Source organism: Silene latifolia, chromosome X, assembly GCF_048544455.1.
Source record: "Silene latifolia isolate original U9 population chromosome X, ASM4854445v1, whole genome shotgun sequence".
In the NCBI taxonomy this organism is placed as follows: Eukaryota; Viridiplantae; Streptophyta; class Magnoliopsida; order Caryophyllales; family Caryophyllaceae; genus Silene; species Silene latifolia.
The window spans coordinates 47,251,065-47,266,680 of NC_133537.1; the positions used below are offsets into that span (position 1 = coordinate 47,251,065).

Genomic DNA, 15,616 nt, shown 5'->3' on the forward strand with positions numbered 1-15,616 from the left:
TTATCAAATTCGGTGCCATGATCCGTACGAATAGAGACAAGGTTAGTCTTATAAAAATTTTGAACAAGTTTCATAAGACAAATGAATTCATCAAAAGTCTCATCTTTTGAATGAAGAAAGATAGGCCATACATACCTTGAGTAGTCATCTACGAGGACAAAGACATACCTGGATCCTCCTCTACTTCTTACCATCATGGGACCACACAAGTCCATGTGTATCAATTCCAAGGCTTGATTCGTGCTTACCACTCTTTTAGGCTTGAACGATGATCTCACATTGTAACACCCCCATATACGAAGGAGCCTTAACAAGACCTTCCCCAGCATATAAGGGCGTTACCATCTCGGTTGCCCGAGGACGGAAATAATTAAATGTCGATAAAAGAACGTTTAAGTTATATTACAAGCGATTAACAAAACTAACGATAATGTCCCTTCTTCTGAGATGGAACCTTTCAGGGACTGTGTAACAGATTGTGGAGTGATTGATATTGTGGCAACTGGATCCTTGTTCACTTGGAATAACAAGCAAAAACCTGAGGAGAGAATTTACAGCAGGTTGGATAGAGTTTTGGTCAACAAAGCTTGGTGTGATCACTTGCCTGATCTTTTTGCTCAGTTTCAGCCTGAGGGATTGTATGATCACACCCCATGTATTGTGAGCAGTTCAAAGCATGTGAAGGGAAGAAGAAGCTTCAAATATTTTAACATGTGGGGAAGAGCTAAAGAGTTTATCCCTCTGGTGAGAAGCAGCTGGCATAAACCTGTGACTGGTACTCCAATGTTCAGGTTGGTGAAGAAATTGGAATCATTGAAGTCTGTTCTAAGACAGTTGAATAGGAAGAGGTATAATGACATTCAAACTGCTGCAAGTGTTAAGAAAAGACAGGTGGAGGAATACGAAGCTCAGCTTGGGAGGGATCCAACTGATATGCAACTGAGAAGGAATGAGTATGAAGCTGTGCAGCAACTTAAAGAACTTAGTGTGGCCAGAGATAGCTTTTTATCTCAAAAAGCTAAGCATAGATGGATTAAAGAGGGAGATTCAAATAGTGCATTTTTCCATTGTTTGCTAAGGGCACAGAAGCATGGGAATAAGGTTCTCAGGGTGGAGGATACCAATGGGACTGTCTGTGATACTCCTGAGCAGATTAATCAGCCTTCTTGGGGTATTATAGGCAGCTCCTTGGAACAAGTTACACTACTAAGAGAGTTCATAGGAGTATCATCAAGCATGGACCATGTTGCAGTCCTGAGGACTGTGCTAGTCTTCTTAGACCAATCAGTGGAGAGGAAGTTAGGGAGGCTATGTTTAGTATACCTGATATCAAGTCTCCTGGACCAGATGGTTACACAAGTAAATTCTTTAAGGATGCTTGGGGGGAGATTGGGGGAGAGGTGATTGCTGCTGTCCAGAATTTTTTCCAACAGAGAAGACTGCTGAATCAAATTAATGCCATAAATCTTACTCTGATTCCTAAATGTGATAGGCCACATAATGTCACCCAGTTTCGTCCCATTGTCTGCTGTAATGTGATATAGAAGGTAATCTCAAAGCTTATGTGTGCCAGGTTAGCTGAGGTATTACCATATTTAGTGGATCAAAATTAGGGAGCTTTCATCCAGAGTAGAAGCATACAGGAGAATATACTAATATGCCAGGACTTAATTAGGCTGTATGAACGACCAAATGCTTCTGCCAGATGCCTATTCAAAATTGATTTGCAGAAAGCATATGATACAGTGGAATGGTCTTTTGTAGAGCAACTGCTGAGCATGCGCAAATTCCGTATTGAATTCCAGACTATGGTAATGTAATGTATTACTACTCCTACTTTATCCTTGACCATTAATGGTGAAATGTTTGGGTACTTTCAAGGCAAAAGGGGACTTAGACAAGGAGACCCTCTTTCCCTCTTATTTTCACTCTTTGCATGGAATATTTGACGAGAACCTTGAAATATGCGGCAGCTAAACATGATTTCCAGTACCATCCTATGTGTAAAAAACAAAAATTGGCATGTGTCATGTTTGCTGATGATGTGCTCATGTTCAGTAAAGGGGATGCCAAGTACATGATGTTGCTGCTACAATCATTCTCTACCTTTTCTAAAACATCTAGACTGAATATCAGTGCCACCAAGTCTAATGCTTATTTTAGAGGGGTGCCAGATAATATTAAACAGGATATACTCAGGGTTTCTGGGTTTTCAGAGGGTGTCTTGCCTTTTAAATATCTGGGAATGCCTATACAGACCACTAGACTCAAAAAAGTGGACTGTGCTTGCCTGGTTGAGAAGATATGCTATAGGATACACAGTTATGCTGCAAGAAAATTTTCATATGCAGGGAGATTGGTATTAATGAAGTGAGTGCTCACTTCTTTACATTCTTATTGGGCTTCTATGTTTGTGTTACCCAAAGGCATAATTAAAGCAATTGAAGCTACATGCAGGAGTTTCTTATGGGACAATGGAACTGAGTATAGAAGGGTGCCCCTGGTAGCTTGGGATAGGATATGCAGACCAAAAGAGGAGGGAGGACTAGGACTAAGAGATCTAGGGGTGTGGAATAAGGCTATGGTTGGAAGACTGGTAGCATGGGTTGCTGAGAAAAAGGATACCATATGGGTACACCGGGTACACCATAATCATCTCAAAGGGAAGGATTGGATGGACTACATACCTCCTGCTAGCTCAAGCTGGGTATGGAGGAGGATATGTAGTGTTAAGCAGGACATAGTTCATGGGTTTATGGATGGAAAGTGGGTAGTTCAACCAGCTGGGTATACTCCCACAGGGTGCTATGAGTGGCTCATGGATAGCAGACCTACTATACCATGGCATAAGGTGATATGGAATGTATGGGTTGTACCAAAACAACAATTTCTGGGGTGGCTAGTGGCTCAGGGAGCATTAAACACTCATGATAAGCTTATTCAGTATGGTTTGCAGGTGGAAGATAAGTGTCTCCTTTGTGGACAGGTAGAGGAGAATATGGCCCATATGTTCTTTGACTGTCAGTATAGCAGAAGGATGATTAAGGCAATTCAGAAGCTAACCGGTTGCCAGCTGCCATAGACTAATATCATTACTTGGTGTGCTACTAGGGGAGGGTTTAAAGTCCAACAGGGTGTTCAAGCAGCTCTAGTACTTGGAGCAATATATAAGGTCTGGTTTTAGAGGAATCAGTGTAGAGTTGAAAGGATGGTGATGCGTCCAGAATGGGTTGCAGAGGAGATGGTCCAGGAAGTGAAGACTAGGATCAGAGGTAGAGAGAACTTGAAAGTGAATGTATCTGATATAGACTGGCTCCACCAGGCTAATCTTATGTAGTTAAAGAAGAGCCTCATTATATTTAAAAAAAAAAACGATATAAAAGATACAACTCAAAACCACTATCAGCTACGTGAACTACTTCTGTCGTGACTCGTGAGACTCATCCCGCCAAGCACCCAGCTATGGTCCAAACCACAACCTTCTAAGACTGACTGCTCACCATAGTGGATCACGGCAGACACAACAGAAACAAACAACAAAACAAACCACACAAGGTCGGCAACTGAGGAAGCAAACATATAAAACAGACACAACACAAGCCCAACAACACACACACACACCATAACTCCTCCAACCAACTACCATCACCAACTGTCCACTAGACCAGCCCTGCCAGTGGGGGACTGCAGCCGTTCCCACCTAAGCCCTGCTCATCTATCCGAGCGATAAACCCATGTCCATTAATGTGCACATCCCCTCCCGCGTCGGGTTCCACGGAGGGCAAACTACGGGCGTCAAGCCACTCCCGCAAGTGACTCCACTCAGCCGAGGACGCACCTCGAGAACCATAGACAAACAATCACAATCAGCTGTACCATAACAATGATTATCAAAACAACACAAATCCAACCAACTACCATAACCAATCATGAATATTGACACTAAACCAACCAAACAACATCAACACTCTCTAGAGAATAACCATTACTGAGTAGGCAGACCTACCTTTAGCGAACCGCAGTGATCCCACGTCCAACCAAAAGATTATGGTGAAGGAGAAGGGAGGTGACGACATCTAGGTTTAGGAAGAAGGTGCGGAAATGATTTGGGGTTTCACGATTATCGATTTATAATTCCCCGCTGAAAACTCGTTACTCGATCGAGTAACTCACTTACTCGATCGAGTGACCCCTACTCGATCGAGCTCCAAAGCTACTCGATCGAGTAGCCTCAGCTAGATCGAGTCCCACACAAACCACAGCTCACATCGTCACAAGACACCGCCCGTAAAGTTTTCCAAGGTCAAGATCAGTGTCTAAGGTCAGTCAACGTCGGTCAACGGGTCCCTAAAAGGACGGGTATTACACACATGTTTGCATCGAGCACAAGTGTCACACATCTTATCTTAATCGAACCTTATTTTAGGTATTCCTTCAACCAAGTCTAAATAGGTGAGCTAATGTGACCAAAACGCTTGTGCCACAAACAAGGATCATCAAGTTTAACTTTCATGCACGAAAAAGAATTAGTAGGCACAACATTTAAATCTACCATATACACATTCCTTTTCCTATGACCTTCAAGAATATATTACTTGTACCTTCAATTATAATGCGACAAACATCTGTATGAAAAACGACCTTGTTACCTTTGTCGCATAGTTGAGATATGTTAAGTAGATTATGCTTGAGACCATCCACTAGATAAACATCACTGATTGCGCGTGATTTAGAAATTCCAACTTTGCCCACACCAATCACTTTACCCTTCTTATTATCCCCAAAAGTCACCTTTCCTCCATTGAAAGGTTTAAGTGAAAGAAACAAATTCTTATCTCCAGTAATGTGTCTTGAGCATCCAGTGTCAAGATACCATTTATTATTTTCTTTTACCATCACCTGTAAAAGGATTAGATACAGTTTTTAGGTACCCAAGCTAAGTTGGGTCCTTTATGGTTAGTTACGCTATATACTAAATCATTTCGTACCCAAACTTGTCTAACAGTCGTGTTTCTAAACTTTGGGTAGTTTTGTTTAGGAGGAGTTCTAGGTCTAGGGGATTCCCTGGGTCTCACATATCTGATCTCCTTATGTTTAGGTTTTCTTTGTTTGGGTTGACAAGGAATTTGTGAAGTACTAGGCATTTTGGTGTAATCAAATGCCATGTCGTAGAGCCAAAGAAAGTTATTATTCCTTTCTTCGTTAGGTTCATCTATGGGGGATTTATCATTCTCGACTGTTGTGTCAACCGTTTTAGCAAAATCGGTATTTTTCCGTATATCATGTGCTCGTTTGACACAATTGTCTTGGATGTGATCCGTATGACCACAATAATTGCAAATCAGATATTCAGGAAGATCAGCATATTTTCTTTTTCTGAAATCGTGATCAGAAGGTATTGATTTGTATTTAGAGTGATCTCTACGGCTGTAGCACTCATGTCCTAACACCATCTTCAGATTATTATCAGATTGTTCGGTTAGGAAGTTTAGGACTTTTGTGATACCTTCCCACTTGTCATGGACCTTTCTTGCGTGTAGGAGTAAATCCTTTAGGGTTTTAATCTCTTCAAGACCTTTCATGTGATCTACGTCATTATCCTTCTTGAAATTTTCACGAAAGTCTTTGAACCTTTTGTTAAGAATAAATACAACATCCGAGTGTTGTTTCTTAACATTGATTATGTCAGTTTTAGATTCTTTTAATTGCTTTGTAAGAGAATCGATTTCATTCTTTTGGTCTAATATCACTGCTTCATCAGATGTGATTTTAGTCTCTAAAAGTTCTTTGGCTTTTCTAAGTTCTAAAGTTATAACTTCACTAGCTATAATATTGGCTTGAAGGTGCTTAAAATTAAGCCTTGGATCTGAAGTTATAACTTCATTAGCTATAACTTTGGACTCTAATTCCTTCTTTTCAGCATTAGTAGTATCTAATGTTGTAGCTTTATCAGCTGTAACTTTAGATTTCAACTTCTTAGCTTTTGCCTTTAGAATATGATTCTCCTCAGCAATATCAAGAATCTGTTCTTTTAGATCCTTTAGTTCCATATCCTGTTCATGACATTTGTCGAGGGATTGCTCAAAAAATTCAATTAGGGCATTCTTAGATAATTTCTTAACACGTTTTTTGAGTTCAAGATAACAAACCTCATCATCGTCATCTTCATCTGATTCTCCTAGAAAGCAGTAATTTGAATGAGAAATCGTGCTGTCATCGTCGATGTCAGAGATTAGGTCAAGACAGATGCTGCTGAGATAAAGATTAGCTACTTCGTCATCTTCAGATCCTTCATCATATTCTGAGTTAAGATCTCCCCAACACGAAGCCATCATTACTTGTTTGAACTCCTTCTTTGTCTTCTCGCGTTTTGCCTTGTCTTTAATTTTCTCCCATGTTGGACAATCCTTGATCATCTGATCAGATTCTCCACACTTGAAGTAACCTCTGTTAGAAAATGATGATTTTGATTATGTTGATTTCTTGTTAAAGGACTTGTTGTTGTTAGAAGAATATTTTGTTTGTTTGTTTCGAAATATTCTATTTTTAAAACGTCGTGCAAACAAGACTGTCTCATCTTCTATGTCGGAGTTAACATCTTCGCTTTTCAAGGCCATATTTTTACCTCTACTTGGTTCATCTTCATCAGCATTTAGAGTTATTTCATGGGCCATGAGGGCACCAATCAGTTCTTGATAGGACAGGTTCTCAAGATCTCTCGTTTCCTCCATTGATGTGACCTTGGCACGCCACTTTTTAGTCAGGCTCCTAAGAACCTTTCTTGCAATGTCCTCGGTGTTAAACTTTCTTCCTAGGTTTTTCAATTCGTTTATGATGCTTGAAAAACATGCGGACATACTATCCAAGGACTCGTTTTGTTCCATATTGAATAGCTCATATTTATGCATTAACAGATCTATACGGTGTTTCCTAACATTGGAAGTACCTTCATAAGCTAATTCAAGGCCGTCCCATATTTCCTTGGTCGTTAAGCACGAAGAGAAGCGATCGAATTATGGAGTAGTCATGCCGTTTTGCAATAGGCTTATTGCTTTAGAATTCTTTTCGGCCTTCTTGTAGTCAGCCTCGATGTAATCCTCTTCCTTTTTCTCATAGGTAGTGCCTTCAGCGGATGCAACAAAAATTTTATGCGGTCCATTTTGGATAATCCTCCATCACTCCCAATCATGACCCTTCACATAGTGAGTCATCATGTTCTTCCATAAACCATAATTCTTCCCATAAAAAATGGGACACTTGAGGTATTTAAAATTCATTTATCACGTGATAGGCAACGGAATATAAAACGATAAGATATATAAAGATAGACTGATCAACCTCTTTGCGGTTAGGCAATCAAGAGCACGAGGCTCTGATACCAATTGAAGAGTCTATCGATCCGAAATACACAAGAGAGGGGGGGGGGGGGGTGAATTGAGGATTAAAACCTTTAACCTACTTTTTCGATTACACGTGTATAATAATTATTTAAAGTTTATTGATTAAACTTTAACTAATCAATTAATTAACGATTCAAAACAATGCAAATAAACGAAAGAGAAAGAGAGACACACGGATTTTTGAAGTGGTTCAGTTTCACAAATCGAAACCTACGTCCATTATTCTCGATTAATGAATTTAGTACCTTTATACGGATTACAAATTTACTAACCCAACTCGTAAAACTAACCCTAGTTGTAACTCAAATGAGTATCGCTAAATACTCGAGTGACTAACTTACGCTAATAAGAAAGTACTAATAATTCTTCTAAAAGTTCACATTAATGAACGAGTAAGAAATCAATTAAGCACTATTATCTTATAACGATAACAGAAGAATGAATGCACAAGTATATAAGACGCACGACCTTTTCAGAATAACAAAACGGTTTTGCTTGTAAAACACGGTTTTTGCTTTTAAAATAAAATCAAAATTATGCTCAAAGGTCTTATTTTTAATGTTGCAAAGTGTAGAGTATTTAAAGAACAAGAGGAAGCAAGGCACATGGTTTCATCGAAACCCTAGATGCCGAAATATAAGATCTGAAAATAGAATCATATCTTATTATTTTTATCCATAAAATTTTAGGAAAAGATATAAGTTGTGAATAGATTATCTTATCATATATTTACCTAATATTCTTTCCTTAATGCCCTAGATGTGCCGAATGACAATAAGGAAAAGTCATAACAACTTTCGTTATTTTATTTAAGCAATCTCTTAGAAAAGATATAGGATAATTATAAGATAATCCAATCAAATATATACTTAATATATTTTCCTTAAACCCTTAGATGGCCGAAATATAAGATATGTAAACAAGTCATATCTTATTATTTCTATCCTTAAAATCTTAGAAGATAATAGAGAATATTTAAAAGATAACTTTATCAATTATTCTTCTATTATCTTTTCCTTAAATCTTAAGATATGATAAGATTTTTCATAACAAAATATTCTTATCATATATAACCATATCAAGTTAAATATAAAAGATATGTTAAGATAATTCTAGAGAATAAAATCTTAACAATAACAACTTTTATTCTTGGCTTACACGAAACCAACATGGCTCATATGCCTTGTTTTTCGTGAAAACCCTAGCTTGATATTAGGTTAGATTTAGGGTTTAAGAGTATGCTATATTAGAAACCCTAATTAGCAATATGACTCAACTCATAAGTTGACCCAACATACTTACTAATTATAAGATTAAAATAAAACCACACTCAATATGAATATGGGCTTCCTCATTAAATAAATAATATTTGCTAAAACATTTAAAAGAGACAAAAATATTTTTCAAAAACAATTTGAAAACTTCTTAAGTCGTGCGTTATATAAGCTTAACATTTCAATGTTATAGTAGAAGAGCTATAACATTGAGCTCTTTCATAAGTAATGTTATAGCTGTGAAGCTATAACTTTACTAACATAAGAAATCCATTCTTATGTTACCATTACGAGATAATCACCTACACTATTTTAATCTTCTTAGGAGATCTTCGAATGTAGGCTTCTTCATTATTCAAGCTTGATTAATCTTTGAATGATCTTCATCTTCTCATGAATGCTTGAATAATACTTTAATAGCTTGTAATATCTTGATCCTTGATTGAGGGCATGATCATAATATAAATGCATCATACTTCCATCACAATTCCTTAATGCTTGCTGTTGGGCCCAGAATTATCCTGCCTTACCTGACAAAGGCCAGGCAATGTTCAATGCCAAGGCTCAAGCAAAGAATACCTAAAATCAGGCACTAAGAGCATATAGACAGGCACCAAGCAGGAGAGAAATACAAGACAGGCAATTACTAACTCTAGCCTGAGAGGAGACTACATCAGGCACAAGGGAAACGTTGTCCAAGCTGATCAGGCAACAATTAGGACATATAAGTAAAATCGCTACAAAAAAGGAAGACCAATTTAAAAGGAAAAGATAGAAGAAAGAGTCAAAGGCAACGGCTGAAAGATTGTTGAAGTCAATCAACTATTTCCTTGTAAATAGGGCACGAGTCCTATTTAAAAGGAAACCCTAAACGGAAGGAAAAAAGCTACGTTGGAGGCTAATGTAAATAGAAGAGAAGATAAAAAACAGAGGGGACATTGGAACACACTCACTACCACTCTCATCCTTGTATTCTTAAGCAATATCTTTGCTTGTCACGCCTGATACATAAATACTCTGTCAGGCAATCTAAAATCATAGTAACAATCACTCATGTTTTAGTGCCCGTGGTTTTTTCCCTTATTCCCAGGGTTTTTCCAAGTATAAAATATTTGTTTCTTTACTTTTTACTTATTTATTTACTTACTAATACTAGTCAGGCAAACTATTTGAGTTAGATCACCCCTCCTTAATTCCCCTGGAAGGACGCTTCTATTCAGTGAAATCCCTACCAAAACAATTGGCGCCCAACGTGGGGCATCTAGCTCAAAAATAATCAAAACCCATAACCAAATAACACAAAAACTTGAGAAATGACAGGAAATAGCATTGAACAACAACTGGTTGCCGCCCAACAACAATTATTGGAAATGGAACAGCTGAAACAGAAAATGGCCCAGGCTGAAGCATAAGTTGCAAAATTAAAGGAATCAGAATCCAACCTGAAACTAAAGCTAAGAGAGAAAACTTCAGGATCAAAGTTGAAAGTTCAGCCTGATACACCATTCTCTTCAATCAGCAGGAATATTGATTTCTCCAACTTTGGCACTCCTACTCCACCAAAGTCCAAAGAAGGAGAAGAAACAGACTCAGAGGAAATCCAAAATGAAGAAACCCAATCAGATCAAACCAACACAGCAATCATGATGGCTATGCTCCAGGAAATCCAAAAACTCCAAGAAAGATTTGAAAAGATTCCTGGAGTCCCTACCCCAATTGAGGAAGCAAATCCAGAAAGTTATGCTGATTCACACTTTGTGGATGAAATGTTGGAATATGTGTCCTCCGACAATAATGCGATCACAACTGTTGATCATAATGATCACATGTTTAAATCTCATAATAAGAACACATATTGGTAATGATTGGCTGACTAGAGTTTAACATTACTGTCGTGCGACGGTGGTGATCAGTTGATCCCCTTAGGTCATACCTATAGGGAAATAATCTTAATTGATTATTTAATTAATCGTATGCCGATACGAGTTAATTAAATTACTTAAAATTGACGGATGATTTTGTGAGTAAAGTTAACGTATCTTATTGTAATTTGATTAAATGAGACACGGTCTAAGTAATCGAATTGTTTTATTACTTAAATGAAATTATTGTTTACGGAAACAATTGAAACGGAATGAATAAATTATTATAAATACAGAATGTTGTAGTTTATAATTCGAAAACACTTTTGGTACAAGTAATTATGAATTACTATGTTAATTTTTATAAGTGACATATTTTATTAATATGTTGATTTTTAATTGTTAAAAATACATTTTATATATAAGATGTCATGTAATGTGTCACATGTGACATATTGACAAAATCACAAATAAAATGGACTCATCCATTTTATGTGTGTGTACCGAAATGGAGGGAGTTTTAGGATAATGTGTTGATTATTTTGAAGTGGAAAACACAATAATTACCTATTGTCTTAGCCTTGCATGCCTATCTTTTCTTGGGTAGAAAAACTAGCCCATACATTGGACACACTACTCCCTCCAACTGGTTTTACCATGGGAATAGAGAGTGTTCCCTCTACAATTTTTTTTTTTTTGACAATTATCAAAAAAATTTCTAGTGTAAGAAATTATCCTACTCTCTACAATTTGTGAAAATTCTAGAGAAATAAACTCACATAATCACTTCCTCTTGAACCGATTTTTCAAGAGCAAAACTATAATTTTTGTGTCAATTTTATAGTAAGACTTATATTATTTCTAGTACAAAATAATATTAGTTATTAAGAAGTTTCCTTGGGTATATGCTTTTGGGAGAGATTCTAAACTTTAATCTTGTTCATCCATTGTTGGAAAGCTCAAGAACTAACAAGAAGGAGTTCTTGTTGGTGCCCATAAAACCGAAATCACATAGTAAGGAAAACGATTTCTTCTTTACTTCTATTTATGTTTGCATGCATAAGATCTAGAATTTATTTTATGACTAAATAAAGTGATTCATATATGAATATGCAAATTAATGAGATTAATGTTTTCTAACAAGTGGTATCATGAGCCTTAGGTTGTTTGCATGCAAATCGGTTATTGTTTTTCCGAGTTATATGATTAACAAACAAAACTTATAAATTTGTGTTTATTATGAAATATCACGAAATTTATTATGCATGTTTAAGTTTCTGGTCCTAAAATGTTTTAGGATATTTTGGTTTAATTTATGGATTTTATTGTTCATTTTATATAATAATGGCATTAAAATGTGATTTTGATGTAAAAATGTCATTTTTGGACTAAAAATAGCTAAACTTCGTTTTTTCCAGTGGTTTTTTGATATGTTTTTACATATATTATCTACTGATGGCCTGTAAAGTTTCGTAATAAAATGAGTTGTTATGCTCGAAATATGGATTTTTCAAGTTAAAATCGTATTTAAATGGGAAAATAGGTTAATATGAGTTATATTTCGAATCTGGTCATGGAAATTTAGTATGTTATCACATGAAATTTTACAAGATGTGTGTAAAATATTTGGCTATAATGAAGTCTTTATGCATGATTTATGAAATTTTGATGAAAAATCACATAAATAGTGACTTTAATTAGTAAAAAATGCTAAAACATACTTCATGACTAAGGAAAAACGTCACATGTTGCATTTTATCATATGTTTCAGATCTAAAAGTTAAAAGTTGATAAAAATATTTTTTCTCATATTTTTATGGTTATAATTGATAAATTCGATAAACCGCAACATTGTTTTTCTCGATAAATTTTCGAACTTTTTAACCTATGTTTTGAACATTATGAATGTCATGGTATTTTTCCAGAATGTTCATGGGTTTAAATTTCAAATTTTGAAATTATTTGAAATTTTTATGATTTAATTTGAAGTTTATGGCACAATTTTGTATTTTGAGTCCATTTATGAACAATATTAAGAAATATAAGTTAATTATTGTCAAATGTTAGTGGAGAATACTTTTGAGTCCTAAGATGGTTAGGGTAATTAACTTGTACATAAATATGAATTTATGTAATTATTGTGATTTTAAAAGGTTAAATCACGCAAATCCGTAAAAACCGATTAATATACGATATTGGCTCCTTAAAGGCGATTTAGCATAAAATTGGGCATGTTCATACATATTATAATGCTGCATTTTAGTTATTATTGTCATATTTTAATTTTTATGTATTTTTTGAATTATGTAATTTTACTTAGTATGGCCTTAGTTTTAATTGGTATTACCCGAAATGTATGGGAATATCGATTCGGTTGTAATTATTGTGATCTCGTATCACCGTTTTGTAATTTAATAGATTTATTTTTATTTTAATTACAAATGTATAATAGGAAATTATGTAATTTATTATGTAATTTATTTATTCCGGGGTACCTTGAAGACGGTGCCACTCGAGAAGGCGATCCATTAAAGAAATTGTTGCCTTGAAATGCGTGCCAAGACCGAAGTTCAAGGGACCAAAGGAGTTGGTCTCCGAATTTGTAATAGTTTATTAGATTTACTATTTTAGGAAGGCCATACTAGGATTTTATTTATGTTTTGCATTTTATTTATATGTTGCATGCATCGCTAAATCGCCATAACTAAAACATGCATTATCATTTTAATCGAGTATATCGACCGTGTCAATTACAATTATCGTAGTTCACCGCTTTAGTTCACTTAAAACGTGATAGATAATAAATTGACATGACCTCTCGCTAAATAAACAATTGAGACTTAGCCTTACCAAAAAGTAGAAACCATGAAAACCTATTTCGTGAGAGAGTGCACTCGGCCACACCGGGGTACAAACCTTGTTACGTAGGGGAAGTGGGTGATAAATGTCTATCCACCGAATTTATGTTAATAAAGGGTATTTCGCCACACTGTGCCCTAAGATAATATGAATTCTGATCATGGACTCATTTATTCGAAATTTGGGTTGAACTCAACGAAAGTATTCACGACTATTTCCGGATGTGTTTCGGGCTAAAGATTAATATTAATGTAATTTTATCGACCAAGAGTTATAAAAGTAGAATCGATTAAAGAGTTAATCCACCGAGTTATATTAATAAAGGGTATTTCGGCACACTGTGCCCTAAGTTAATATTAATTTGGATCTTGGAATCATTTATCATAGTTGGGTAGAGGTCACTATGTAAATGCTTTACTTGTTATTTACAAGTATTATTATAACGATGAATGTTTTGTTTTCCACTATTCCGTTATAATATTGTTCTATTTCTTTACCACAATTCATATACGGTATCATTTCGATTTTTGATTCAAATCTCCATTAAAACATCGTAACTTGAGGCAAATATGAATTTTTCTTCTAAAACCTCGTGTTATCCATTGGAAGGATCTCTTGTGAAGAGTATAGATAAAAGTTATTCATAATCAAAAGGATTTTTGATTCTTGACTAACATATCTACTTACAATAAATTGTTTCTCATATGCTTAATTGAGTTAAGTACTTTGAAACGTTAAATCATTTTGGTGACTAGATTTGTTGGAAATCAAAATTGACCAAAATACCGCAACCACTTCAATAAAAGTTTTAAGACTAAAACGAACGAATGAAGAGTAGTCTTCATGAATTTCAATTTTGCTTCTCATAGCAAAGACTCATTGAATTAAGTGGGAGCATTCGATCTTAAACCGTTAAGAAAAGGATAAGGTTTTAAAGAAGTAAAATTAGAATGGAATTGATACAAGGTAATGTTAACAGTAAAGTTATTGAGAATAACGATACTAAACCTACCAATCCCGACCGATAAAGTTTCCATTATCTTAAGTGTTGGACACTAGAAAGGAAACTACCCCAAATTATTGAAGAATCAACAAGTTAGTTGTGGGACATCTAATAGAACCTTCTTCTTTAAATGTTTATTTGATTAACATAAATTTTGCTAATACTACTTCGTCAATATTAGAAACCAGTGAAGGTTTTCATCATTGTATACGATAAATAAGATGATTATAATATGACGACTAACATCAAATAATATCGAGAGATAGAGTCTTTGTGTAATCAATCTAGTTTTAGGTTTATAGTTGTACTTAATTATGACTATTAAGTGAATAAACTCTAAATAAGAATATAAACTTGTTAAGATACAAAAGAGGTTTCACTTTTGTGACCCTATACACCACGATTTGATGTATGGCTAGCCCATTATCAAGGTGAATATATTCTAAACCAAAGTAGAATGATACATCATGTAGATGATGCAAGACTCAAATTGGTATCCCATGATTAAACCTTAGATTCTGGAATGATGAATGCAAAGAGTTATCAAGTACTCTTAAAACCATTAGATCTTATGGTATATGCGTATCTTGTATTCAAAGCAAGAAGTCTCGTGCCTTTTGGTTGAAAAGGAGATCGAGGTTGTAAATCATTGATCCAAAATAGGTTGATCATTTTCATTTACCAACGATTTAAGTTGACGCTAATGTGTTCACTTAATAAGGTAAATAGAGAAATCTTTGAAGAAGTTCAAAGAGTTCAAGGAATCATGATTTAGTCATGATGGGATTATCAAAGTGAAGATTTTGATATAAGCCAAATGAAATGTGATATAGTATCACAAGTTAATCTCTCTTAGCACGCATTATGGGATAATGTGTGGTTGGATAAAGAAATCAAACGCTATTCGATATGGTTTGGACTTCAATCAAGTTACTTTGAGTTACTTGATCCTTTTGGGGATTTTTTCATTTTGTCTAAATTATTTTTCCACTAAATCTACAACGAATCATATGAGATATGAAATGGTAAGGTACCATGTTTGTAAGTTTCCAAAAGAAACAAATGCTCATTTTTCCTTATTATAATCACGAGTACAACCGGTTTGTGGCTAGTGAAGCTGTCTTTCTAAAATACAAGTTTATTTCTAGAAGACAGAGTGGGAGAAATTAATCAAGAGCCACAAAGAATATTATGTTGCAAAAAACTGGTCTTTCTTGT

The 15,616-nt window shown here is 35.3% G+C and overlaps 1 protein-coding gene across 1 annotated transcript; it reads left to right on the forward strand.

Moving 5' to 3' along the window:
• The first annotated feature begins 447 nt into the window (after window positions 1–447).
• On the forward strand, window positions 448–3,082 carry LOC141617312 (uncharacterized). The gene is made up of 4 exons (XM_074434495.1): window positions 448–1,359; window positions 1,731–1,816; window positions 2,059–2,370; window positions 2,458–3,082. Exons 1-4 carry the CDS (start codon window positions 448–450, stop codon window positions 3,080–3,082), a joined length of 1,935 nt encoding a protein of 644 aa, XP_074290596.1.
• The last annotated feature ends 12,534 nt before the right edge of the window (window positions 3,083–15,616 follow it).

Excerpts from the sequence above, each read along its gene's own strand:
- LOC141617312 (XM_074434495.1), top strand. The coding sequence starts at position 448 with ATGGAACCTTTCAGGGACTGTGTAACAGATTGTGGAGTGATTGATATT. Across the intron at positions 1,360-1,730 it reads TGGACCAGATGGTTACACAA|AAAGCATATGATACAGTGGA; the intron begins GTAAATTCTTTA and ends ATTGATTTGCAG. Across the intron at positions 1,817-2,058 it reads GAATTCCAGACTATGGTAAT|TAAAGGGGATGCCAAGTACA; the intron begins GTAATGTATTAC and ends GCTCATGTTCAG.